Source organism: Balaenoptera ricei, chromosome 17 (genome assembly GCF_028023285.1).
Source record: "Balaenoptera ricei isolate mBalRic1 chromosome 17, mBalRic1.hap2, whole genome shotgun sequence".
Lineage (NCBI taxonomy): Eukaryota > Metazoa > Chordata > Mammalia > Artiodactyla > Balaenopteridae > Balaenoptera > Balaenoptera ricei.
In genome coordinates this window covers 51,292,188-51,319,535 of record NC_082655.1, presented here as the reverse complement: position 1 = coordinate 51,319,535, position 27,348 = coordinate 51,292,188, and the positions used below count along the sequence as shown (strand labels likewise).

At 34.9% G+C, this 27,348-nt stretch overlaps 1 protein-coding gene across 5 annotated transcripts in view; it reads right to left on the bottom strand.

The window, feature by feature from the left end:
- The window catches only part of MMP16 (matrix metallopeptidase 16), a 336,548-nt gene that overhangs the window by 264,376 nt on the left and 44,824 nt on the right, over positions 1–27,348 (bottom strand). For 2 of the 5 annotated variants that reach the window (XM_059901703.1, XM_059901705.1), the window contains one exon: positions 7,352–7,435. The exons of 2 other annotated variants lie outside the window; for them this stretch is intronic. In XM_059901703.1, the coding sequence (XP_059757686.1) occupies positions 7,352–7,354 (3 nt within the window). In that variant the 5' untranslated portion in view covers positions 7,355–7,435. Of the gene's footprint in view, positions 1–7,351; positions 7,436–8,346; positions 8,361–27,348 lie in introns of those variants that run through there. One more of the 5 variants, XM_059901701.1, reaches the window with a different exon arrangement.

The following is a 27,348-nucleotide window of genomic DNA, read 5'->3' as shown; positions in this document are numbered from 1 at the left end:
ATCCCAGAGGCAAAGGTGGACACGAAGTGTAAAAGCAGATAAAACCACATGATACATAGAAGAGTCAAGGTTCAAAATGTCATTTGAAATTTTGGGGGTGGGAGAGGGTAGACAGAAAAGAATTATGTCTGATGGGGACAGAGGTTGATACAAGGAAAAAGCCACGTTTGAAAGCCAGAGAGGCAAGAATGAACATCATAGGTACTGATCAGAAAGAGGCACTCCACTGGAGTGCTGAGTGACTGCCTAGAACATGAATTGTTCTTCGTAACTTGCCTTTAGGTCCAGCAGAGGCCTAATGAATGGATGAACTGAAGCAGAGTAAACATGCAAGGAAGAAGTAGTGAAGACCACTCAGATATTACAATTATGTTCACATCATATCCCCCGCCTTAAGAAGAGATGCATCTCCTAATCTTTAACGAGAACACCTACTCTTCCTGACTCCTGGGGTATCCTCCCCACTCAACATCCTTATGTCATGAGGGACTTCTGACTTGGACTTACTCAGGGATAGAAGCCATATTATATTAACTGACACCTGAGAACTTCCTTCCCCCAGCCAGACAAATATTTCTCTGGAGTATTATCCTTGGTCTTCCTCAGCCAAGATCTCCTCCAGACCGTAGCTTTAAGGAAAAGCAATAAGAGCTCCTGCTTGTAGCTGTGAAACCCTACAAGTCTGAGGTAAGGTTGTGAGAGTAGAGAAAATACTAATCTATGAGAAAAGCGAGCAAAAGAGAACTTGTCTTTATCCAACAAGGTGTATTTCTAATATTCCAAAACAAGTGAGCTCAGCTAGAAAGTAGATTTTAAGATTTTGTTTGCTTTTCAGCAAACACTAAAGTGCTTAAATAAATTAGGTATAATGTTCCTAAAATATTTTACTTCTTTCATTTTGACACTATTTGCACACATTAATAGTCTAGTTGTATAAGCAACATTCATCTATGTAACCAACTTACTTTGCCTTCTATCAGCAGCTTCCACTATTTCCCCACCATTTAAAATATGCTGTAGCTGTAGTGACACCTATTCCATTCCTAAATTAATTCACATCTTAATATTTTGGCTAAACATACATTTTCAGCATCCCAAATGCTCCATTTCTGCCTTACAAATTTCTATTGTATTTTCATGATCCAACTTCAGAAATCATTAATATCAATAGTTCCTTAGCCAGAAACTTTGCAAAACTCTGCATAAACCTCTGCTATATAGAACATATTGCACAAGATTACAGTCTGTTTGTTTTAATAGACTGAGCATAGGTATCATATCTTTCTTAATTTTAAATTCCAAGCACCTGTTAACAATGCCAGCATATGGAAGACACTAAATAATTTTTCTATTGGAATGTTAATATTAAAAAGATAAAAAGTTCCAAGTTTTTCATACCCTCAAATAAAAAACGATACAATTTTAAATGTTATACTACTATTAATTTCATTTTGAAACCAAAATGAAATTAATAGTAGTATCAAATTGGAACGATCTTATTTTTCCTTAGGACCAACTTATTTTTCCTTGGTAAAGCATAAAGGGAGCTCAACTATTGAATCAGATCGTTCTGTAGAGTAATGAGCAAATTATCAATGATAACTAATTTAATATAAAATAGGCAAAAAGCCAGTTGAAAATGAAAATATTTTCTCTCCTAAAATTCATACTAAATATGTACAAGATTGTCATTAAGAAGCCCCTGAAATCTACTAAAGTAGCGCTCAGTGTCTGTAGTTCTTTTGGCATAGTTTTATACTCCTCTAGTTTTTATGACCCACTAAGAGTTGCAATTTTTCCCATGGTGCTTGGTACTAGCACCTGTTCCACACATGTTGTTTCTAGCTCATGGTGCTCATTATCTTAATGGACAATTACAGCTCTCTAACTGATTTCTCAATCACTACAGTTAATAGGAAGATATTCATTATTGCCTACACTTTCAGCTTTTGAATAGCAAATGCATTTTACTTTATTTCCCCTTTGAACTATTTTCTCAGCTTCGTAAAAACAAGCCACTGCTCTGTCAAACATTAAGAAGGAATAAATAAAGTTCCAAAATCTAATATCAAGATCTAGGTAAAAGTGAAGTTGAATGGCATTTTTACTAAGAAAATTTTAGAAACAAATATTTTCCTGCTTCTTAACAGATAAAAGATTGACATTTAACAGAATTGTAGGAATTTAAACCATATTTCACATTGTTTTCCAGTATTTTTAGTTATACACCTAAACATTTTAAGTGCATAATAAAAGTTAAATGAACTTAAAATTCTCAGAATATCCTGCCTTAATACTTTAGCCCAGTCAAATTTATATAATTGATTACTCAATTGTAACATTACTTTCCAGGAGTGTTGTGTGTACTTCTAGCCTGAGAAATATAGAAAATTTTAATACTTATTTTCTCAAAATAAAAACAAAGCATTATTATTATTTTTGATCTGAAAAGAAGATATATGAAGCAGCAATCACCTACTAGAGGTCAGTAACAAACATAACTTTCAATAATCACTTATCTTCATTGAACACCTGCTCTGTACTGCTCTCTTCACAAACATCATCTTTGCACCTCTAAACATATAAAACAGGTACAGGATGGCTAAGTGACTTGTTGAAAGTCACACAGATAATAAATGAATCAGTTGGGATTCAAATCCAAATCTGTGTTTATACTACCTCTTGGTTCCTCTAAAGTTGAAATATTGCATAGAGATTGAATAATACCCTTAGTTTGAGGAATTCTCCATTGGTCTCGAAATTCCAAACCAATCATGGCTCTATTGCAAACTTCTAATTCCTAGGCTCTATGTTAGTTGCTGGAAGTCTCTGAACTAAAACATTTGAAAAATAATATGTACCATTGATTTTTACTGGCAATTTAATACCTATATTTCTGTGTAAAAAATGATTAAAAACACAAGCTTTGTTTTCTATATTCCATGTAAATATCTATAAATGTATTAAGTGTCTAGTTTAGCCAACTTCCATTTCTAGGTATTGACAACTTAAAGTTTTAACTTTTATTTTTGTGTTTTCTATTCATTGCATTTTTTACCCTTAAAGATATTACCAGTACTTTTCTGGAAAAATGAATTACAAATGTGACTGTTTTATTATAATATTTTTTGTAGTTTTTGTTGAATGAACATTGAGTATACTTGTCCACTGAAAAGAAATTTTCTTGAAGGATATTTACTCAAGACTGAAGTTTCAGGAGATACATATATATATATATATATATATATATATATATATATATATATATACACACACACACACATATATACACACACCTATAGATGGCTGCAGTCACTCATTCTTGCTGTGTAAGAGTTGTTTTTAATTCCTATTCTGTTTTTTAGATCCAATGGGCACATCTAAAATAACATCATAGTTGGGTTGTACTTTTCCGTATTTCTGTATCACTCTAGTTCACACTGAAAAATTGACTGATTGTAAAGGGAGAGTCTATAAAAGTTTGGTATGTAAAAGTATAATGCAAATTAGATAACTTGATTTATCTGGCTCAAGTCAAACAGATTTGAAAAATCATGTGCTAACTAGGTAGTAGATTTGAAAAATAAGTGAGCACGTCTCTGTGAACTAGTTCAGAACACTTGGTAACAGTGGAAATGAAAATTCTGATAGAACAATTATTTAGGAAGACTGTTGTTTCCTTAATTAAAATTGTATTTTCTTTCTCTTCATCTCTTCCTTCAACTTTATAATTTAGTTGTCAATAACTTGCAGAGATGCTGGTTAACAGCACATCTAGCATGTATTTGACACTCTTACTGTGATGATTATCATTAATAATATTTATTTAAATAGTACTGTATATTTTCCAAGCCTTTTATATACACTTAGTTTTATACATATATTTATATGCATTTAGTTGTCACAATCTCTCTCATAAAATAGTTATTCTCCTGGAGGTAGAATATAATTCCACCCTTCTTAAATGTGGGCTATGCATAGTGATTTCTTTCCAAAGAGTACAATATGGAAAGGGGGGAAAAAGAGCAATCTTATAGTGCAGAACCTCAGTCAAATGAACAAAATTAACAACAGTGATATGTTGATCACATGTACTCTTGATATGGTGTGATGAACATGGTACTTTTTCACTGTAGTCTTCCTCTTAAAACACATAATACTAGACTAATCATGAGAAAAACATTAGACAAATATCAATTAAGGGACATTCTACAAAAGCATCTGACTGATATTCCTCAAAACTGTCAAGGTCATCAAGAACAAGGGAAATCTAAGAAACTGTCATCACAGCAGAGATGAGCATAAGGAGATATGACAACTAAATGGAATGTGGTGTCCTGAATGGGATCTTGGAACAAAAAATGGACAACAGATAAACTAAATAAATCTAAATAAAATGTGGATTTTAGTTAATAATAGGGTATAGATCTTGGGCCATTAATTGTGACAAATGTACCATACTAATGTAAGATGTTAATAATAGGGTAAACTTGTTCTGGAGAGTACGGGAAATGTCTGTATTATCATCATGACTTCTCTGTGAATATAAATTTACTCTAAAATAAAATTTAAAAAAGAAACAGGGAAAGAATTCACACACACACACACACACACACATCCTAAGTTACAGTTAGAAAACAGAGCTTCTCCGAGATCCTGGATCACTAGTAGAGGCTGACTTTGAACCAATAAAGGGTTTTCAAACCTAAAAGCAAAGCTTTCCTCTAATAAAACAGAGTTGCCTTGAACAGCATTCATTGTAAATAAAGACTTGACACACTTGAGTTAAAAATAACACATCCTTATTTGCCAAAAGATGAGCAGAAAAGAGAAGGGTTAATTTTTAAAAATCTTTTTATATACGTGCATCAAACACAGAACACTCCCACACTCATACGCACTAATGAATAGTTGAGCAAGAGTCTAATTTTTCCACCAGTAAAGCGTACAGCATGGGCAGTCCATTTTTGAATATGGTGGAATCCAATCATTTAGATCCCCATTTCTGTAGTCATAGCTTTAAGGAACTTCTCAGCAGATGCTAGTTTCATTTTCTCCTACTCTATCTTTTCATTTATCCAGAGGTCATTCTTATCTCTCCACTTGGCTGAGCCTCAAGGTTGTCCCAGCTTATCTTTGTAATGTCTCTGCACCTGGTGTCCCTGATCTTATTAAAACAGCTCATCTCCATTTTCAGCTTGTGATTTTTCTGGGCAGTATTTTTAACCCATTTATTCTTCCTTCACCAATTCTATCTTGTATAGTTAAATATTTTCTAAGCCAAACTTATAATCAATAATGTTCTAAATACTTAAAAATAAGGACAAAATTATTCTATCATTTTCTTCATCAAAGACAGGACCTAACAACATTACTATGTTTGTATTTGTAAAAACAATTTTATTAATTTACAATTAGCCTGTGTCTAACAAGAATCAATCTTTTCACCTAAATAAATGTGCTAATATTCTTTCTTTCCAAAATCAAAATTTGAATGGTCAAATATGTTTTCCATAACAAAATCTAATTGTTAAATAATTTATATATGTGGTCATGTAACCTAATTCTTTGTTTTCTCTTTTAAATAAAGCTTTGTCTGGGGTAGGATTCTAACCTCTTTCCCGCTCTAGGAAGAGAAGTTCCAAGACACTTAGAATATAATAAACTTGTTCCTGAATCTAACCCACACTCACAGTTCTAAATATTGGTCACTAACCAGCACCACCACACAGAAATAGAAGCCAAAAGATGCTGCTGTTGGTAATACTAAAGATCCTCAGTGTCCAGCAATGATCTTTGCCCTCACAAGTCCCCCCTGACAGTGAGCTATATGAGTCACTGTCCCTGATGCCCATGGTCATCCAATATAGCAGCTGCTCTACGGACAAGAGTTCAACATCTGAAGAAGCAGTTTCAGGAGCCCCTGGGGTAGAGATTTAGGAGCAGAGTACAGGAGCAGGGACTTAGGCACCAGTGTGAAGAGGTCTTGATGCGAAGGAAAAATTCTTCTGAGGGCTACCAGTGCCTGGGAAGGTGGGAAGACACTTCCAGATATATCAATTTAGGCAGTGACCCAGAGGAATATGGTTCCTTGATTTTTGAGTTTTGAATTCCCAGCCCTACCTTTACCTTCTCACTTATGTCAAAGAAGAAACAGATTTGGACAGTAGTTAAAGCAGTAAAACAATTTTTTCAGGACTCTTACAATAGGAAAAAGAGAACTTGATTCCAAATGCAGCATAGGTAAGTGAGAATTTATAGCCAAGGAGTAGGGTGGTGGGGTGGGGGTGTGGTTATTCAGTAAATGAAAAATTACAAACAGGCAGCATCAGGGGTAAGGGGGTTCTGAGCTAAACCAACCTAATAGAATTCTTGCTAAAGACAAGCGAGGGTGATCAAAGAAAGAATCTTTGTCAGTCCCATTTCTTGTTCCAGGGAAGAAGGGACATTCTTCTTTCTTTTGAACATTATAGGTCCATTTCTCATCAGGTTATCTTTCATTCATTAAGGATCAGTTGAATCATCTGTTGGGAACTGGTAGTAGAGAGAATTTGCTAGATGGTGCTAGCAGCCAGTCATTTAATGAAGGGAGTTTCCATGAAAATAAAGGAAAAACTGAGATTAATAGTTAAAAATCCAGTTTCTGAATTCAGTGGGCAGCCAGTCAGGAAGATTTCTAGATGATGAACTTGAAGTATCATTAGATGGTAGAGTGAGGGCAGCACTGGCAATCCAGGGGAATTCCTGGTTTGCAGTTTGAATGCTGTAGTGTTGGCATGGGGTGTTCCAGTGAACCTTCTGAACTCACACAGCAGCAAGCATGAGGTTGCCCACACATGATCTGTTATGTTGATTTCCTTAAAGTTTATATCAAGTCATCCAGCTTCAGCTTGCAGGGCTTTGGGAAAAGATAATTTTAGTTCTCAATGATTCCAAGTCAGAAGGGAGAAAAATTAGAAACATTAATTTGGATAGTTGTAGCCAGATATTAGAGGAAACTAGAAAAAATTCATGATCCAGTCCAGTTTGTGGGATAGATAACGAAGCCTTAACGACAATGAACAGGACTAGAATTTAATATCCACTAGAGTGTGCTATAGTTTTCCACTAAAACAATTTTTCTCTCTACAATCACCACCATTTCTATCAAAGACAGTCAAAGTAAGGTTAATTTGTTTGCAAAATAAGTCTATTTTCATTAAACTTGGCCTGGTTATTTACATAACTGCAGCAAGAATAGAGATTGACAACATAGGTCTTATGAATTTGTTCTGCTGGAAATTTTCATAAGCAATCTCAGATTAGACTTTTAAAAGCCTCTTGAGGGTAGGAAGCCAAGCCAAAGACTCACCATCAGAGTTCTCCTGCAATACCTGTATGTTTGAGTGCATTCCTTCCTTCTCCAGGTCCCCAAAATATCCTGAGGTTCCTGGTCCTAAAAAAAAGTGACTTTCCTTACTAACTTAAAAAGCCAGTAACCCTAGAAGCAAAACACCAGATCGTTTTTCTGAAGGGAGACTTTATTGACTCCATAAAATCAACCATAGGTCCTTAAATCTGTCACCTTTGATTATACGCACACCTTTCGCAAATATGACATTCCAGTTAAAGTCTTGGCAAAATCATCAATGTTTCCAATTGTGAGCTGTTCACAATGTTTCCAATTGTGAATCTGTTCCAGAGAACAGATTCTTATTGAACTTATGTAAAAAGTATATTTCCTTGAAAATAAGAATACTCATTAAAAGTTGTTAAATTCTGGAGGGATCAGATAAGGAGAAAAAGATAAATTGTTTAAGTTCTGTTTACAAAGGTATAATTTACCAAATTGCTATCAGTTATAGATAGCTTAAGAGAAGAAAATAAAAAGTTTTCTTAAATCTGGAAAATAATCAAGAAACAGCAATATTTCAAATAAAGAGCCATAAAATTATAATCATCCTCATCAGTTTATTTAGTTCCATGTTTATTTGATTCCTGGTTTGCTTGCTCTTGGGATGGCAGTTTTATTAATCCAGTTTTTCCATTAGAGTGCTGGAAATCTTTACTCAGTTCAGCAGTATTATTAGAAATCTGTACTTGTTATAGTCCTTTGCATGAGTCTCTTCTTAGGTAAAGCACTTTTGCAAAAGCATCAGAGTAAAACAATAACTCTAACACAGCTTCTGTTCCTTCTAGAGAATAGCCTCTTACAAATGGAGAAGCCTAAGAATCTAATCCAGCCTCTGTTTATCTGGGATTCTAACCCAGCTTTTAGTGTACACTTAGAATCTTAAAAATCAAAATCTGTCCCTACCAGCTCCAACAGATGTTTGTCCGGAGCACTGGTTTAGGAGTCAGACTCACCAATGGATCCCCGATCAATCAGTCAGCAGTAAAAACAAAGGCTTCAAAGATGCAACTTAGGGTCCTGGGTGAGTGGTCTGGGGGTCCAATGATGAATCTGATCCTATTAAAGTTGCAGCACCATAACTGTCAAAGAAAAACCAGAACTGGACAGTAGTTAAAGCAGTTAAAAACAAATTTTATTCAGGACTATTGCAATAAGGGGTAAGAGACCTTAGTATAGAACTGGGCTCAATTCCAAATACACCATGGGCAAGTGGCAAGAGGCAAGAAGCAGAGTGCGAGTCAGTGGACAGAAAATTACTAAGAGAAACCGTCAAGGGTAAGGGGCAGAGGGGTTCTGGCTAAACCAACCTAACAGTATTCTTACTGAAGACAAGCCAGAGTGATCAGACATTACTTGAAAGATGGTAAAGGATAGGTGACCTGATCAGATATGGTGGCAGGGGGTGAAGTTCTGATTAAACTGACTTAGCAAGGTTCATGCCAAAACTAAATTGTACAAGGAAGTGACAGATGGGTCCAGGAGAAGGTTCAGGAGCCTGACTAAAGTTTGGTCAAAAAAAGAACCTTTGTCACTTACCCCATCATTTTAAAATAATCTCTTTTTGTGAAAAACTCCACAGGTACTCAAATATTCCCCCAGGGTGGGCACATGGCTTAAGCATCTACTTATCCCCAGGGCATAATAGAGCTTCAGCAAGTAGTAGAACTTCCATAAATGTTTGTTGAATTGTTGACCTCTTTCAGGATAGGAACTAAAACTAAAATTTGAAGACTATCCCAGAAAGTGAGTACATAAAAGAACTACATTTTGGTTTAGTCTCAATTTGTGTTATTGCTTTTAACAACTTGAAAATGACTTGTGGGATTCAAGAACAGAATAAAACTTAAAGAAGATAGTGATATGAAGCTCATTCTAAAGATTTTTTTTCCTTGAATAATGCTAGGCTGTTAAAAGATTATAGAAGGCTGGAGTTATTGAAAACAGCTAAGTCTAAAGTTAAAATTTAAAGACCACTCAATCAAGCATAAAAAGGGCCTTTGAAATAAAGTTGATAATCCTTGGGGACAGCTATATTTAACTACCATTATTGTGGTTTCACTGTTATTGTTGAAATCAAATACATAAACAGAGCTTTCATGCTGTTTAACAAATTTCAAATCAGTATCCTTTCCTTTCTGATGTCAAGCCTGCCCCTAAAGTGACAGAGATACTAATGCACATTTCCCTTCAAATAATAAATGAAGGCAAGAAGTGCAATGAGAATAACATGCCTAAAGAAACAGCATCTTCCCATTTTTCTGACCAAATTCAGGCTTTCCTCTGCTGCTACACTGCTGCTTCCCTGAGGTTCCTATAAAAACAAAGAAACACAAAGGTTTACTGTTGGTGAACAGTAGTCTTGACTCATGCTGTGTCCTTAAAAGTTTGCCAAAAGTTTCTGGAGTCAAATCTATCATGATTCAGAGTAATTTTGAGACAGCAAAAAGTCCCTGGAAGAGTCTATCCGTTCACTGAACTAGTTTAGGAGTTCTAGGTTGCAGAAATTGGGTCAGTTTCTTCCATTTGGCCACAATCTTAGTTTTATTTCCAGAGAAATCCTTTGCAAAAATTTCTGCCAATAATATTTAACATTTATTTAATATTCTCAAAAGACTTGTCTATGGTTACTCTAATGGAACTAGTATTTTAGAGCTCAGAAGACCTAGATGTCAACTATTCTAGCTCAAAAACTCTCATTTCACAGACAAGAAAACTGTGTTGTGCCCATTGTAATACAGCTAAAGAACCTAAGATAGGAACCAAGGTCTCTTGATTGTGAGACAAGTGTTATTTTTATTATGATCTTCTTCTACCCAATAAACATTTTTGTGTAGAATAACAAAAATTGTTTAAAGGATGAAAAAGCCTTGAAGCATAATTTGTTTTCCTCCTTAACTGAAGGAGTCAAAGTATTTGTGATTAATTAGGATCAATCATCTTTTAAAATATACACAAAGAACTTGGCAAGTGTTTCCCAAAATTAACAGTGCTTGATCCATGGAAAACTTTCCTCCCAACATATGAATTCCTTTTTGTGGAAACATGTTTAATAGACCAACTGTGAAAGCCTTCTACTTGTAGGAAAACATCCTAGATGTCAATCATAACATAATAGACTTTAGAAGCAACCACATTTTGAACATGTACTCTAGCATATAAATAAAAACAACCACATGTCAATTAATGAAAAATATTATTTTTTAACTTTAGTAAAATATAACATATTAGATAAGATCTAAATAAATACAAAGAGTTTGAACACCCACTACTATCAAAAACTGCTCTGAGCTGTTTCTTTTTTGTTCTTGAAGCCATTCAGTATTCTAGGGCTTTGGAGCCTTTATTGGCTTTTCCCACACCAGCAGGAAATCATACCTACTGAAACCAGGGCTGGATTCAGCCAGCACAAGGTGATGCCGCACTGCTGGCCTCAGTGCCCCTTCTCCTCTACCCTGTATACATATCTGAGTGCTTGATTTCCTGTCTGGGACTAAGCACCAACTTACACTCAGAAAAGACACAGGTAAAGTTTCTTTTATAGCTAATTCTTATGGCTTTTTCTGAGAAGAAATACCAACTACTGAAGTAAGCATGTATGCATCACTTTATCATCATCTTGCTTTCTTCCTTTCTCCTTTCCCACTCCATCCTTCCATAATCACCCCATCACACACACACACACACACACACACACACACACACACACACACACACACATATCATCTCTTCCCCATCAGAAGGGCAGCAACACACACTCCTAACTTGGGGTCACTAGCATATAACCTCCCTAGCAGAAATAAAAAATGTCGACGTCTTATGACCTGCTTTTCTTGCAAGAAATTTATGTTAGGTCACCATAGCTAAGTGTATTTTTCTACCTTTGTTTCAGAACCTATTTAAGCAATTCTGAACATAATAATATGATAGTTTTCAAAACAAGAACCATAGATTCATTACAATTCTGCTGAATTTCTTTTGTTCTACCCCAAATAAGAATGGCCACTGCTTTCACTACAATGCCTTTTCTCACCTTCTTTTACTTTAAGTTCAATAATTTAATTTTCTTAAATTTTACAACTAGTTGTCACCTTGCATCCTCTTAATAGCACTTCTTGAAACACTTAATGAAGCTGAATTTGATTTTATGTCAATTGATCCAGTTAATCTACTCTTAGAAAAGTTGGTTTCATTTAAACTTGAGGACCTACATTCATTCAACAAACACACAAATAGTCCTTGCTCTTAAATAGTCCAGAATGTCTTAGGAAGATATCCATGTATACATAATAGTAAATACCTGTGGACAATGCTCTCTAGAAACCTGCATAAGGAAGAGAACAGAGGAAGGAGTCACCTTCCAACAGTAAAGAAGAGTTACTATAGGTCATGTCTGTGCAGAATTTTGATGTATGTGCAAAAAGTGTAGCTAACAGGGAAACAGAAATACAAACAAATGAAAAGTTAAGTATATTTTATGATTACTTTTGACTGACATTGGCATATTTCATGCACCTAGTAAATACTGAATATTTCTAGATGGATTAATGCCCTCTAAGGGATCTACCATTTATGGGGCTTAATATCTCTTACAGTAAAGCTTGTTCTAATTTTATTTATAATTTATTGCTATGAATTTCACTAAAACATAAACTCCATGAGCCCAGGAGTTGTTCCTTCAACCATGAACGCATAACAAACATTAAGAACAATGCTTGACGCATAACATGCATTGAATAAATATTTGTTAAACTGACTAAATGAACAAATACCCTGCCATTTCATTTTTATAAATATTTACAGACAGCACTCCCTATGGGACACACTGAGTCTCTCTCTCTTATTAAAGGTGATACAAAAAGAAAGAACACGTGAATCTTGTCTTAATAAAATTTATATTTAAATAGAATACTATATTGGCATCTGTAAAGGTACTTCTCAGCTCTCTGAAAGAAACATATTTTCTAGGAATAGAAGCATAGGCTGATGGTGAGGAAAAGTCAAGCACATTGGAAGAGGACCTAACTTCACTGCCTGTATCTAGGTGAGTCGCAGTTCAATGATGTGTCTCTTGCTCAGGACTTACTTCACATCTTCCTCCCCATTGCTCTGTCCAAGCTACCTGTGCTAACACCTCTGCTAGGGTAGTATATAATTTCCTTTCTTGCCTGCCTTTATGAATGATGATTGCCTATACTTAACATCAGTAGCTAAAATAGGTTTCCAATTTCAAAAATTATGACTAGCTTACCAAAGTGAGTTTCCAGTGAGTCAGCTATAAGGCATACTAATTCCTGTCTAACACCACATCAGGCCTCTCCCCAACTTAAAAGATTACTCTTTGCCTAAGCCCTCATTCCCTTTTCCTAAGTCTCACCTTCCTTAGTAGCCTTTTGTTCTAAAACAAAGGAAATCACTAAAAAAAAAGCAAGACTAAATAGAACCTTATTTATGAAAAGTATGCCTTTTGAGCAAAATTTTATCCTGTGATTTTCACACTACCTGGTGCACAGTAAATGCTAAATAACTGTTTACAATAAGATAAAAGAGTAAAGGCTTATAACTCCAAAAATGTTTTTTAATTTCTGAACTGGGCAAAATGAATCATGTTACCATTGTTCTCCTATCTCAACAACTTAGAAACTTGTCATTTCCTTTTATAGAGAGGAGGCATAGTATAAAAGTTGTAATACTGCAGAAAAAGAAAAAAATAGAAAACTATTACTGATAGAAAATAATTTGAAGTCAAAATATTTGATTGAGTTACATCTAACATATAAATTTCATAGCCATGATTCAGAGATTTCATTTCCCATTTAGAACAACATGAGAATTTTAGAACCACCATAAAAGTCCAAAGAACTTCATGTGGTGACAGCATGCGGGAGCATGCCTCCTACCTCTCTCCCTTACTTTCCTCCTTTCACCAGTCATCGCCTCCATGTTACAGATGAAGAAAATGAAGTCTCTGTGACACAAAGAGATGAGTGCCTTGTCTAGTAGGTGAATTGTTTCAACCCATGTCTGTCTAACTCCAGAGGCAGGACCTTTAGGGAACCAGAGATGGATGCTATCTACGTTATAACATCTCTGTAACTACCTGGATACTTTATGCCAAACCAAAATTACAGCTTTAGGAAAAAAATAGTTTAAGCTAGGAAACTGGATGAGTTTTCATCAGAAATGTCTCAAAGAGAATAGAGCATATTAGAACAAATATTAATGGGAGTATTATATTAGAAAAACAAAAATGAAAATGATAATGTTTGTATACTGGTAACAATGTAGTTTGTATACAATTTAAGGCATTTTATACTGCTACATCCCTATCCTTATATTGCTACACCCCTACTGATAGTAAAATCTACCACAATCTAAAATAATAATAATATTTTGCAGAATGAATCCTCCAAATCCTAGACAAATAATTAAAAGTTGTAGAAAAAATGAAGTGTACAGAGAGATCCTAACAATTAGCATTATAGTTATGTTAAAATGTAACATTGATTGCATTAAAAACTATGCAGACAAGAAAAATACTGATTATTAGGAAGATTATTTTAGGAAGAGGTACAAATGCTCACGGTCCATGTTGATCCTATCCTTCAGCTCCAGCTACTAACGAGCATCCCACTTTCCCCATCATTATTTGTCAGTGAGACCAGAAACAATCTGACTCGAAGCTGGATTCCTTAAGAGTTCAGTCATTCTGGTAAACTGATGTGAATAAGTCATAATCTCATAAGTAGCTAAATTGTTGGCTCCTTGCTCTGCATCCAAAAAATCAATAAAAAATAAAATAATAATAAAAAGAAAACTTTACTTGTTGCTACTACTAAAGGTAGAAAGCATTAGTTTAACTTAGTTGACCAAGTGAAGTGAAAAGCTACATTTGGAAAAAGTCTATACTATTAGGGAATAGAAAAAACAGGCCCACAATTATATCATTGAAAAAAACCAGACCATTAAGAATACTGGAAGTGATAAAAAATTATGTTTAATTTTTTCACCTTTGTTCTACTTTTCTATATTTCTATAATATTGTTCTATTGTTTTTCATAAAAAAGAGTACAATTTCTTATCTGTATGCTCATAGGAAATATTTCAAAAAACACTAATAATTAATGAATGTACGTTTGCTTTTGCAAAATAAAATAACAAATTAAAACATAATGAAGGTAAAAGACCTATTTTCCTTGACTCTCTTAGACATCATCAAATCATCTTACTTTTTCACCAAAACGTTTGTATTTTTTCTGATTTCTAGAGTTAGTTATTGAATCTCTGAATAGGTAGCTAAAATAAGTATATGTTTAATTTTTCTACTGTATACAACTCCAACAGAGCATTCAGGATATCATCTCTCCATAGTCGAACATCTTAAATGACTTAATCCATTTACAAATAATATCCAAAAGACAGATCTCTTCTACTTCTGCCAAGAAGGAAAGCCGATAAACAAGACCAAACTATTAGTGAAAATAAAAAACATTTCAAACAATGACAATCACATGAGATTTAGCAACTTTAGTATAGATTAAAAATTAGGAAAAAACATATATAAAGCATATACAAAGCATATATAAAGTATAAATATAACTATAAAAACAAACAATCCTCATGTTTCATTAATGAATTCTGTCATGTTCCTCAGTTAACAGGTACTTTAACAATTGGCTATCAGACTTCAGAATATAAGTGCCTTAAGAATAAATTATTCCCATTTGAAGGGAATAATTGTTTTAAGTCATATATAGCTCCCAAATATTAAATGGCTAATTTTTACAGTAGTGATCTCAGATAATGAATGCACTTCAAGAAGCACCTCATACTCAAAAACCCTAACAGCCCATTTCAGTCCAGACTGTCATAGGAAAATGCTGACAGTATTTAACCCTTTTTGTTGAAATATGCCTCAAACATAGGACAAATTTCCAAGCTTTATTAAGCAGAACATACTGGTCCTAATTTAATCATTCCCCTATGTGTCAAGGGCATCACTACAAACAATTGTTTTACCATGAGCTAGTTTTAAATAGTTACTCACAATGGGTTGGATCTTTCCTAACTTTGGTATTTAGTTTATGAAGATTAGAAAGCATTTAGCAGACAAATATGCCATTTTTGGTTCAAATATTATTTCACATGGGCAGTCGTAATATCCATCCCAGAGAAAAAACATTTTATTATATATTCAACAGCCCAGTTTTATGAAGGAAAAAAAAACCTCTGCAATTTAAAACTGTACTATATCTCTAAACTACAGTCCCCTGAACTCCTGTCCTACCACTCATTTTTCACTGCTGTACTTGATAATATAATCAATACTTCTCTCTCTACTTCACTAGTCAGGATATATTTTCCATCCAGCCATTCAATAAAGACTCCTTCTCCAATTCAGACTCTCTACCAATCATCGGGCAAAAATATATCACGCAAAGGAGATCATGAATCATCACCCATATCTAATACTAGAGAAGTAACTCAAAGCACTTTCCATTATATATATATGTAAAAGCACTTTCTTTATATATATATATATATATATATATATATGCCATATAATAATCCACAATGGAAGAAGAAGAAGAATATTTACTGAGTGTATCCTATGCACTGAGCACTACACCTAGCATGATACACACTTTATATTATTTAATCCCCAAAGCAAACGTATCGGGTTAAAAATAACCAAAGATTCAGAAATTAACCTGGCCAAGACTACTTAGGTAGTAAGTAAGTAACCTCTAAAGACTGAGTTCCTTAAGACAAAGGACTATGTCTCCTTTTTGTGTATCCCAGTGCCTAGCACAGGGACAAAACAAGAGTGTTTCAATGCTCAGGAATAAAGTGATAATTGAATTCTGGTCAATTCAAGCTAAAGCTCCACTCTCACCAAAACTCAGAAACAAACAAATGAAATTATAAAACATAAACACTCAGGGCTATGTGCAGCAGTGAGACGTATTGTTATTAGAAAAAAGGTAGGCATGGGAAACATAAAAGCTATAAACTTCTTAATAAATAGTAAAATTTACTTGAATTCAGCTCTAAAGAAGACTGCCAGACATTTTTCAGGGTAGAGCCACATGATAGGCTTCACTAAAGAAACAAAAATATGTCCACACTTATTAAAGGTAGAAAAGATAAGTATTTTTTAAAAGATTTCCTTTTTGCAGATTGTGTTTGAATTTTATTTGATTCTCAAGGCTTTCTATGACCTTGGCATGGTAATATAGACTGTCTACCAATATTACACTTCATAAAATTCTAAAGCATTTTTCTGGAACTTCAGCAGATACAGAGGTTGATCCACCCACTTTCTCTCTACTGTTTCTGTATCCATTAGGCAGAAAGTACACACCTTGAGGCTCCTTGCTGGAAGAAGAACTGCTTACTACTCAGCAGAATCTGCATGTTCAGGCTTGTTGGTTTCTATAAATACAGTGCCAGTTATATAGGCCATTGGTTGTTTCCTTTATAGATTTCTGAGTTTCTTTGGGCTTTGCAAGCATTTTAAACTATTTGTTTTTAAAACCTTCTTTTCAGGTAATTGGCAATTTTGGAGTAAGCTGAAGTTTTTGAATTCAAGAGGAGTGCTTAAACACCACTATCTTTGCTACCACACTTCTACATAAATTACAAATATAGGAAATCAACTGTGAGAATCAAGACTCTCTGCTCTGAGGGAGGAACATTCTTAAACTCATTCTAGGAGGCCACCATCACCCTGATACCAAAATCAGACAAAGATGTCACAAAGAAAGAAAACTACAGGCCAATATCACTGATGAACATACATGCAAAAATCCTCAGCAAAATACTAGCAAACAGAATCCAACAGCACATTAAAAGGATCATACACCATGATCAAGTGGAGTTTATCCCAGGAATGCAAGGATTCTTCAATATATGCAAATCAATCAATGTGATACACCATATTAACAAACTGAAGAATAAAAACCGTATGATCATGTCAATAGATACAGAAAAAAATTTTGACAAAATTCAATACCCATTTATGATAAAAAACTCTCCAGAAAGTAGGCATAAAGGGAACTTACCTCAACATAATGCAAGCCAGATTTGACTAACCCACAGCCAACATCATCCTCAATGGTGAAAAACTGAAACCATTTCCACTAAGATCAGGAACAAGACAAGGTAGCCCACTCTCACCACTATTATTCAACATAGTTTTGGAAGTGTTAGCCACAACAATCAGAGAAGAAAAAGAAATAAAAGGAATCTATATCAGAAAAGAAGAAGTAAAGCTGTCACAGTTTGCAGATGACATGATACTATACATAGAGCATCCTAAAGATGCTACCAGAAAACTACTAGAGCTAATCAATGAATTTGGTAAAGTAGCAGGATACAAAATTAATGCACTGAAATCTCCTGCATTCCTATACACTAATGATGAAAAATCTGAAAGAGAAATTAAGGAAACATTTCCATTTACCATTGCAAAAAAAAGAATAAAATACCTAGGAATAAACCTACCTACGGAGACAAAAGACCTGTATGCAGAAAACTATGAGACATTGATGAAAGAAATTAAAGATGATACCAACAGATGGAGAGATATACCATGTTCTTGGATTGGAAGAATCAACATTGTGAAAATGACTCTACTACCCAAAGCAATCTACAGATTCAATGCAATCCCTATCAAACTACCACTGGTATTTTTCACAGAACTAGAACAAAAAATTTCACAATTTGTATGGAAACACAAAAGACACCGAATAGCCAAAGCAATCTTGAGAAAGAAAAGTGGAGCTGGAAGAATCAGGCTCCCTGACTTCAGACTATACTACAAAGCTACAGTAATCAAGATAGTATGGTACTAGCACAGAAATAGAAATATAGATCAATGGAACAGGATAGAAAACCCAGAGATAAACCCACGCACATATGGTCACCTTATCTTTGATAAAGGAGGCAAGAATATACAGTGGAGAAAAGGCAGCCTCTTCAATAAGTGGTGCTGGGAAAAACGGACAGCTACATGTAAAAGAATGAAATTAGAACACTCCCTAACACCATACACAAAAATAAACTCAGAATGGATTAAAGACCTAAATGTAAGACCAGACACTATAAAACTCTTAGAGGAAGACAGAGGCAGAACACTCTATGACATAAATCACAGCAAGATCCTTTTTGACCCAGCTCCTAGAGAAATGGAAATAAAAACAAAATAAACAAACGGGACCTAATGAAACTTAAAAGCTTTTGCACAGCAAAGGGAACCAAAAACAAGACAAAAGAACAACCCTCAGAATGGGAGAAAATATTTGCAAATGAAGCAACTAACAAAGGATTAATCTCCAAAATTTACAAGCAGCTCATGCAGCTCAATATCAAAAAAACAAAGAACCCAATCCAAAAATGGGCAGAAGACCTAAATAGACATTTCTCCAAAGAAGATATACAGATTGCCAACAAACACATGAAAGAATGTGCAGCCTCATTAATCATTAGAGAAATGCAAATCAAAACTACAATGAGATACCATTTCACACCAGTCAGAATGGCCATTATCAAAAAATCTACAAACAATAAATGCTGGAGAGGGTGTGGAGAAAAGGGAACCGTCTTGCACTGTTAGTGGGAATGTAAATTGATACAGCCCCTATAGAGAACAGCATGGAGGTTCCTTAAAGAACTAAAAATAGAACTACTATACGACCCAGCAATCCCAGTACTGGGCATATACCCTGAGAAAACCATAATTCAAAAAGAGTCATGTACCACAATGTTCATTGCAGCTCTATTTACAATAGCCAGGACATGGAAGCAACCTAAGTGTCCATCGACAGATGAATGGATAAAGAAGATGTGGCACATATATACAATGGAATATTACTCAGTCATAAAAAGAAATGAAATTGAGTTATCTGAATTGAGGTGGATGGACGTAGAGTCTGTCATACAGAGTGAAGTAAGTCAGAAAGAGAAAAACAAATACCATATGCTAACACATATATATGGAATCTAAAAAAAAAAAAAAAAAAGGTCATGAAGAACCTAGGGGCAGGATGGGAATAAAGACGCAGACCTACTGGAGAATGGACTTGAGGACACAGGGAGGCGGAAGTGTAAACTGGGCCAAAGTGAGAGAGTGGCATGGACATATATACACTACCAAATGTCAAACCAATAACTAGTGGGAAGCAGCCTCATAACACAGGGAGATCAGCTCAGTGCTTTGTGACCACCTAGAGGGGTGGGATAGGGAGGGTGGGAGGAAGGGAGACACAAGAGGGAAGAGAGTGATATGGGGATATGTGTATATGTATAGCTGATTCACCTTGTTATAAAGCAGAAACTAACTCACCATTGTAAAGAAATTATACTCCAATAAAGATGTTAAAAAAAAAAAAGACTCTCTGCTCTATGCATTATTATAATGTCATTTTCCATTGTCTCAAGGAATATATTCAAAAACAAATAGAAGACAAAGAAATATGTAATTTCCTTATAAAAGCAATTCAATTGGTCTTTTCTTTTTGGATATCTAGCTATACTGACTTCAATTTTCCGAAGACGTTTATCCTTTCAAATGTATCACAGCATATATAAACTGTTCCGGCATATTACTTAAAGCAAGGCTTAAATTACAGGAAAGCCATGGCAGAGAGGGGCTCTGTGAGGACAAATTCCCACCCACCCTGCAATACTAGTATGCTCATGCTGAAGTAACAAAGTACCACAGACTGAGTGGCTTAAACACCTGAAATATATTGTGTACAGTTCTGGAGGCTAGAAGTCCAAAACCAAGGTGTTGGCAGGGCTATTTCCTTCAGAAGGCTGAGGGAAGAGTCTGTTGCAGACCTCTTTCCTTGGTTTATACATGCCAGCTTCTCCCTATGTCTCTTCATATCATTTTCCCTCTATGCATGTCTCTGTGTCCATATTTCCCCTATTTATAAGGATACCAGTTATACTGGATTAGGGGCCACTTTAATGATTTCACTATAACTTAATTATCTCTGTAAAAACTCTATCTCCATATGAGGTCACATTCTGAGGAAATGGGGGTTAGGACTTCAAAATATAAATTTTTCAGGGACACAATCCAACCCATAACACCACCTATATAGGGGTTGGTGCTTACAAATCCTCTACAAAATGTGTAATGTGCATGACTGATATAATTTTCTCCTACAACCTCCTTACAAAAGTATATAATTATATATAATTGTCATACATATATTTGTGTATATATATGTATATATCACTTTAGGTCAGTGCTAGACACAGGAAAGCAGCCAATAGGTATTTATCAGAAATAAGTCCATATTTTTGATAATGTAGAAATATTTTGCACGTTTTAAATATTAGAAACCTAGAGTAAACACTAGGAAGAATCATCATAAACTGAGCATCTCAGTATCAGGCATATGTAGGTGATTATCTCAATTTTCACAACAATCCTATAGGATATGATTCAGGCCATCACCAGGCCTGTCATGCTCAGAATCTCCTGGGCCTTGGACACAGCAGTCATATAATTGCCATGCCAGTGATTAGTCATTATTACACAGAAGTGGTAATATGGCTCTTCTGTGATGGCTAAGCATTATATAACATGGGGCTATTATAATATTGTATATTGCAAAACTAGTGCCTCCAAACTAGATCATAGATAGTTTATACAAACATATAAAGAAATCATGCTACAGTTTCAGATACCAGGGCAAGAAAGCCCTGAGAGGTTTTGATGACTCGGCAGGACATTACCTAGTATTACCCCTCCCCAAGTATGTCTACCATGATGGAATTAGAGACCTGTAAAACTAAACAAATATTCCCTATCTGATGCTACCTAAGTTGCTTGCTGTAAGTAGTACCCTTCAACTTTACTGCAGAAAAGTTTAATTTAAATATAACCAATGTACCTGAGCATTCATTCTTACCAGTCCTCAAACTCAGTTCTCAGGTAGACAAAGTCAGGGTAGAAATTATCATTTCCATTTTTCAGAAAAAGGCACTGAGTCATGGAGAGGTCAAGTAGCTCTACAAGCTCATAGAATAGTAATTTAGCTGGGACATGCTCTTCATTGTGGTCTTTTGACTCCAAATCCATTCTGGATTTCCCACTTAAGGTTCCAAGCATTCAAGATATTATGAAAACCAGAAACTGCATGAGACACTGACAATTCTCTTGTGAATAAGGCATATCATCTCATTTTTGTTCTCTGAGTATGTAATATTTGGCTAATCCATGACTAGAGGGAGATTTATGCTTTGGAAGGAAGTAATATAACCAGAACCAAAAGCTGACAAATGACATTATATTTTAGACAACTTTTGTGTAATCCAAAACGTTTGGTGGTGGAGTTTTCCAAAGCAGATGGAAAACAAATCTATGCTGACAACAGGGGCTTTAGGAAAACAAAGAAATGGAGTTGGATAACCTGGTTGTCAGAGGAATCCTGGATCTGTCACAAATTTGCTCAGTGTTCAGGACCACTATCTTTCACTTAGAATTGCCTTCTCATATATAAAATGAGAGCTTGCTTTACTGGTATTTCTCAATGGAGCATCGTTGGTATTCTGTAAAAGAAAATTCTTCATCATGTAGGACAATTCCAAACATTGTAAGACTTTAGCATCACTGTCCCCCAAAATGCTAGAGGTGTTCCTATTACTGTGAAAAACAAAAACACCCCTACCCACTTCCAAACTACCTCCCCAAACCTCTGGCTAAGACCTAGTTGACTACATAAAGTTTTAATTTCCCTCCAAGTTTCTGATTCTGTGATAGATAGATGTGTTTATATCCATCAGCCTAATAGCACCTAGTTATTACTGAATATGCTATTCTTCAACATAACTTTCTTCAGTTGGAAAAAAAAGTGAAATTCAAGTTGAAATTCAATAACTTTTTATAAGATCACAGTGCTGTTAGCAGTTTTAAAGATTAACTAGTATACATTTATCATTTTATAGATCAGATGATGCAGTGAAATTGTCATATAATTACATAAGAAACAGGTTTCCTGCCACCTTATCCAGGGTTCATTTTGTGGCATCATATTTCCACCCATCAGATACCCAATTCTCCCAAGTTCCCTCCTACTGTGGAAAAATGGGCATTTCACAATTTTGAGGAAATTTTTCATAGTAGTACAATTCCATTTAATGCTAAGAGATGATCTACTTAGTAGTTTGTAGAAACATAAAAAGAAATGTGCCTACCTGAGGTGAGCAACTGTTTGGTTTTTTAATGGGAGTCCCTAGAGTATGAATAAGGTAACATATCGCAATATTTTTCTAACCAATTTTATCATTTGGACTTCAGTCATGCTGAATCAGTGCAATTACCTTCAAATAGCTATTTCATGACTCCTGAAAATCTTTGCTTTATACATTTCCTTACAGAAACTGGCCACATTAGAATCTAGTAACTATTCTAAAATAGGTCACAAAGCAGGAGGAACACAGAAAATGAATTTGTATACAGAGAGAAGATGCTTATATGATGAGTGCTAATTTATATGGTACTTGTGGGAAACTAATATATCATTCTTAGTCATTCCACATTTTACTACCTGACACCTGCCTAGAAACCTCATGAACTTGCATTTTCTTTTACACAGGAGGGCCTAGAGGGAGAGAGCCCTAAAATTTCTATAGAATTTTATGAATTGCAAAAATTTTATAAAGCATGGCCATTTAATTCTTATAAAACTATTGAGGTGATCCGTTGCCATTTTACAGCTGAGAAAACTATAAGTAGTCCAATAGGTTAAGTAACTTGCCCAAGACACTACTGGTAGTGGTGGCCAAGTCTTAAATTTAAGTCTTTTCACTTCGGATTTCAAGCACTTTCCTTTAACCAAGACTTTCTCCAGTGTACTGTGATTTCTCTGCTGACATAACACCCTTGCACTTAATAATTTTCCTACCTCCTCACAGCAGACTGTGAGCTTTTGTAGGCTAAGAACCACACCTGCCCTACTTTTATATAGCCAACACAACACCTAGTGCATAGCAGACGCTTAATAAATACTCACTGAATGCATAAAAAAGAATGCCATCTCAGGGTTAGTTGTGAATTTTCCTTTCTATGTTAAAAATTAAGGGTTGTAGAATTATCATATACAGCACATAGTGAAATGATGTTGTTCCTAAATACTGAAAGGAAAATTCATGAGGAAATTTAGGTTGTACTATATTTGGTAGACTCAAATTTGTGTAAACTCATCATAGTTTATTAACAAATAAATAAAAAGTGGAAAATGCAGAAATTAAGGGGAAAATATTTAAGAAAATTCTATAACTGATTCTAAAATTCACACCACATTCCTATTCAGTGACATTGAAAACTGCGTTATCATTATATACTAATGTGAATGAAAAATTTAAAGGAAAGGAACTGCAGTTCTTAATATGGTACATGTAGGAAAAGGTAGATGTAAACAATCTTTTCTCTTATTAAATGGAAAAATCCTGCCAAATATACTAGAATCTCCAACAAACAACAGATTTTCCACCAAAATTAATTCATTCATCTATTCAACAAACATGCCTACGAACACAAGGAAGAACTTCAAGGAGTGTGTAGTCTAGTTCTATGATTTGCATTCCATTTTTTCCAGACAATTATTTTTTTCTCCCTCAAATAAAAACTTAATAGGAAGTCTAGTACATAAAAGAGATAAAACAGAGGCTACTCTGGTTTAAAGGGCCGGGGGTGGGGGCCGGAATCACAATAACTCAACTTCCCTTATTCTTTGTAAGCCAATTTCTCTACAGAAGTCAGTTAGAAAATCATTGGTCTAGCCATCCAAGCATCTGGATTTTAAGCAAAGGTTTTGATTTTTCTTCTTGTCCATCTGATGAACATTGATGCAAATGCATTGCTTGTGTTCATCATGTCAATAGGTATTTTTCTATTTCTTCCCAAATTCCCCACTTTTTATTGCTCTTTTTTTCTTAATATTTCCACCTACTATTTTTCCATTCTTTCCATCCCCAGTGTGAAAATATTGAATACCTGGTATGGTTCTTAGCCACATCCCCTATACAAAGGCAGGCTGAGTTTCTTACAGTAACTTGGGATGGGGAATCTATGCAGAGTTCCTCAAGTATAAGAAGCTAAAACACTGGGTTGTAACAGAAACCACCGTACTTGCTGATAAGGGAGAGACACTTACAGAGTTCGAAGAACACACCACAAGAAGGGTGGGCTATATTGGTAATGCCCCAAGGTGTTTCAACATTAACATTTCACTGCTTTTAAAATTTTTAAGCTTTTTTCATGGAAAATAACACTAATCAGTTATTAGTGCATTGTAATAAAATTTAAAATCACTCAGATCTTTCTGTCAGGGCCCTGAGAAGATTTGACCAATATTTAATGTGACAGTGCAACTCACTGACAGAGTGGTCATTCAGGCTTTATCTGCAGCCAACAAAAGGGCTTGATCTATGGCATTTAAGCCCAACCAACAATGTTCCTGTTATAAAAAACCACTACTTGTCTTTCACTGTGAATGTCCTAAATATCAAAAGGAGCAAAACAGCAAGTATGGTCTCTATAATAAAACACTTCATAGGGCAACCAGCATGAGCCATGATAAAAGTAGACAAGGACCTGGCACCCAGCTCAGTAATTAAATAGAGAAACAGAAGAGAGATGACAGAAATGCATATTTACTCAGAAACACACAAAAATGATCAAGAAAAACAAAACAAGACTGAGACCAGGGTGGACCTCCTGGCTTCTGACTCAGCTCTTGGAATGGCATCCACACTACTGGTCACTGCTAAGCTCTATAACCTATTAAAACATTTTTAGTATTCTCTTGGGAGACCCATTTGAAATAGAACAGTTTTTAGGTGGAATTCAAAGGAAAACTAGACATAATACAAGGAGTTTATTTCACAAGCCATTCTTTTAAAATGCATGTGTTTCACATGTTCACTGAGACTAGAATAACTATTAGACGCAGACATAAAAAGTTTTTACCTCTTGTTTCTTTTATGTAGTTAGACTCAAGTATATAGCATCTTTAACACTGCTGTTGTGGAATTAAATTGACAGGTTCATGTTCACATTCAAGCACGTCAACACTTTTGGGATGGCACTGCCTTCAAAACCAGTTTCTTAACGCAAAGGACAGTACCATATCCTCATAATCCAATATGGTGACCCACAGAAGGTCTTAATAAATATGTGTTGAAAAAATGCATAACAGGATTATTAAAATGCCGTAACTCTTAAGTAGGAAACTGAAAACCAGACTTGAGTCATGCAGTCAATAAAGCACTTTTAATGAATTTGGGACATCTAAGGTTATAATTCCACTTTCAAATTTCCTACAGAGTTAATCAGATCACTTCTCTAAATATCAGGGAGAAAAAGAAGGAAGAGTGGGTAACCTGTGCAGGAACTGGAGAACAGGGTCTGCAATTACTGTATGTCCACTGCAACCCATACAGTGTCTTACATATAATTAGAAGCATAAGAAGAGAAATTATCCTAAAGTCAATGTATAGTTTACAAAAACATTTACAGATACCTCACTGAATATTTACAGTAACATATTATGCAAATTTTATAGATATAAACACTGAGAATCAGAGAAACTCCTTGCAGTCAGAAATAGAGATAAGGATGAAATGGTTATTGAATTAATATATGCCTGGCCTAAGCATATAAAAAAAGTCCTTGGCACAAAAGAAACATCTAAAGGCAACACATATACATTTCACTGGGTGTCAGACTGATTGTCATTTCCTTCAAAATGTTTCCTTAAAAGCCTAGGTAAGCTAAAGCTATTTTGTGCCTTCAAAGTCTGCTGGTATCTCTTTTAACACTCATAGAACCTTATTATTCTTACATAATTAATTATTTTCCCAGCAGAGTTCCTAGAAAGAGTTGGTTGACTTGAATCAGAATCCAAACAAGTTCCAGACAGGCCAGCAACTATTTGAAAGATGAATAAGTAAGGACATCTCCCTTATTTACCTCTCTGTATATACAGGACCTGGTAGAGTACCTGACATTTGCTAGATGTATGAATATGAAACAAATGAGACTAAAGTAAAGTAGGCACACTTGAATTGGACCTAGGATATCATTTAAGTTCCAAGAGGACTTAATATAAGATGAACTAGGAAAAACACAGTATTCTATGGAGGAGTATTCCAAGACTATCAAATCAGATGAAGAAATAAGTGATAATTTATGGATTACAAAACTGACATAAAAGAGACCTATGAGAAACTTCAATTACTTCTGACCTACTAGAATTCTATTTTACTATGGAAGAACACTGATGGACTCTTGATTCTTGATGTACTTTGTGCCATTCTTCCATAACTTGGTTTAGGGAAGCAAATAAAGATGTTCATCTCTATATGTGACTCTAACCAAAAAATTGTTTTAGTGAACTGCATACAGGAGGAATCTTGATAGAAACTTATTTATTTATGAGCCAATGAATGGCACATCAGGCATTATCAGTCATGGATTCAGACTTTAGGAAACTTGATTCTCAAAGTTCCAGATAAAAATTTTATTAAGACCACATATACCGCTAAAATGGAAAATACCTGAAAATTGAGAATCACAGACAAAAAATGTTGAAATATTAGAAGTGAAGTGGTAAGAAGGGCAGCCAGAAAAGAAATACAAAGGAACTTGCTAGATAATAAAAGTTTGTTTAAATATGTAAAATTTGTATCTGTATGTTGCATTATGGTTATAAACATGGCTTTGGGTCTACAGAAGGCTGGATATGAACACTAGCTCAGCAACTTAAGAGGTATTTAAGCTCTCAATTTGTCCATCTATAAAATGGAGGTAATACCTACCTCATAAAGCTTTTATGGAAACTAAATGAGAGAGTGTATATATTAGTAGTTAGTGTCATATTAGTAGTAGTATTATCATCGTTATCATCATAAGGGCTGTCATATTAGGAGTAGCATTA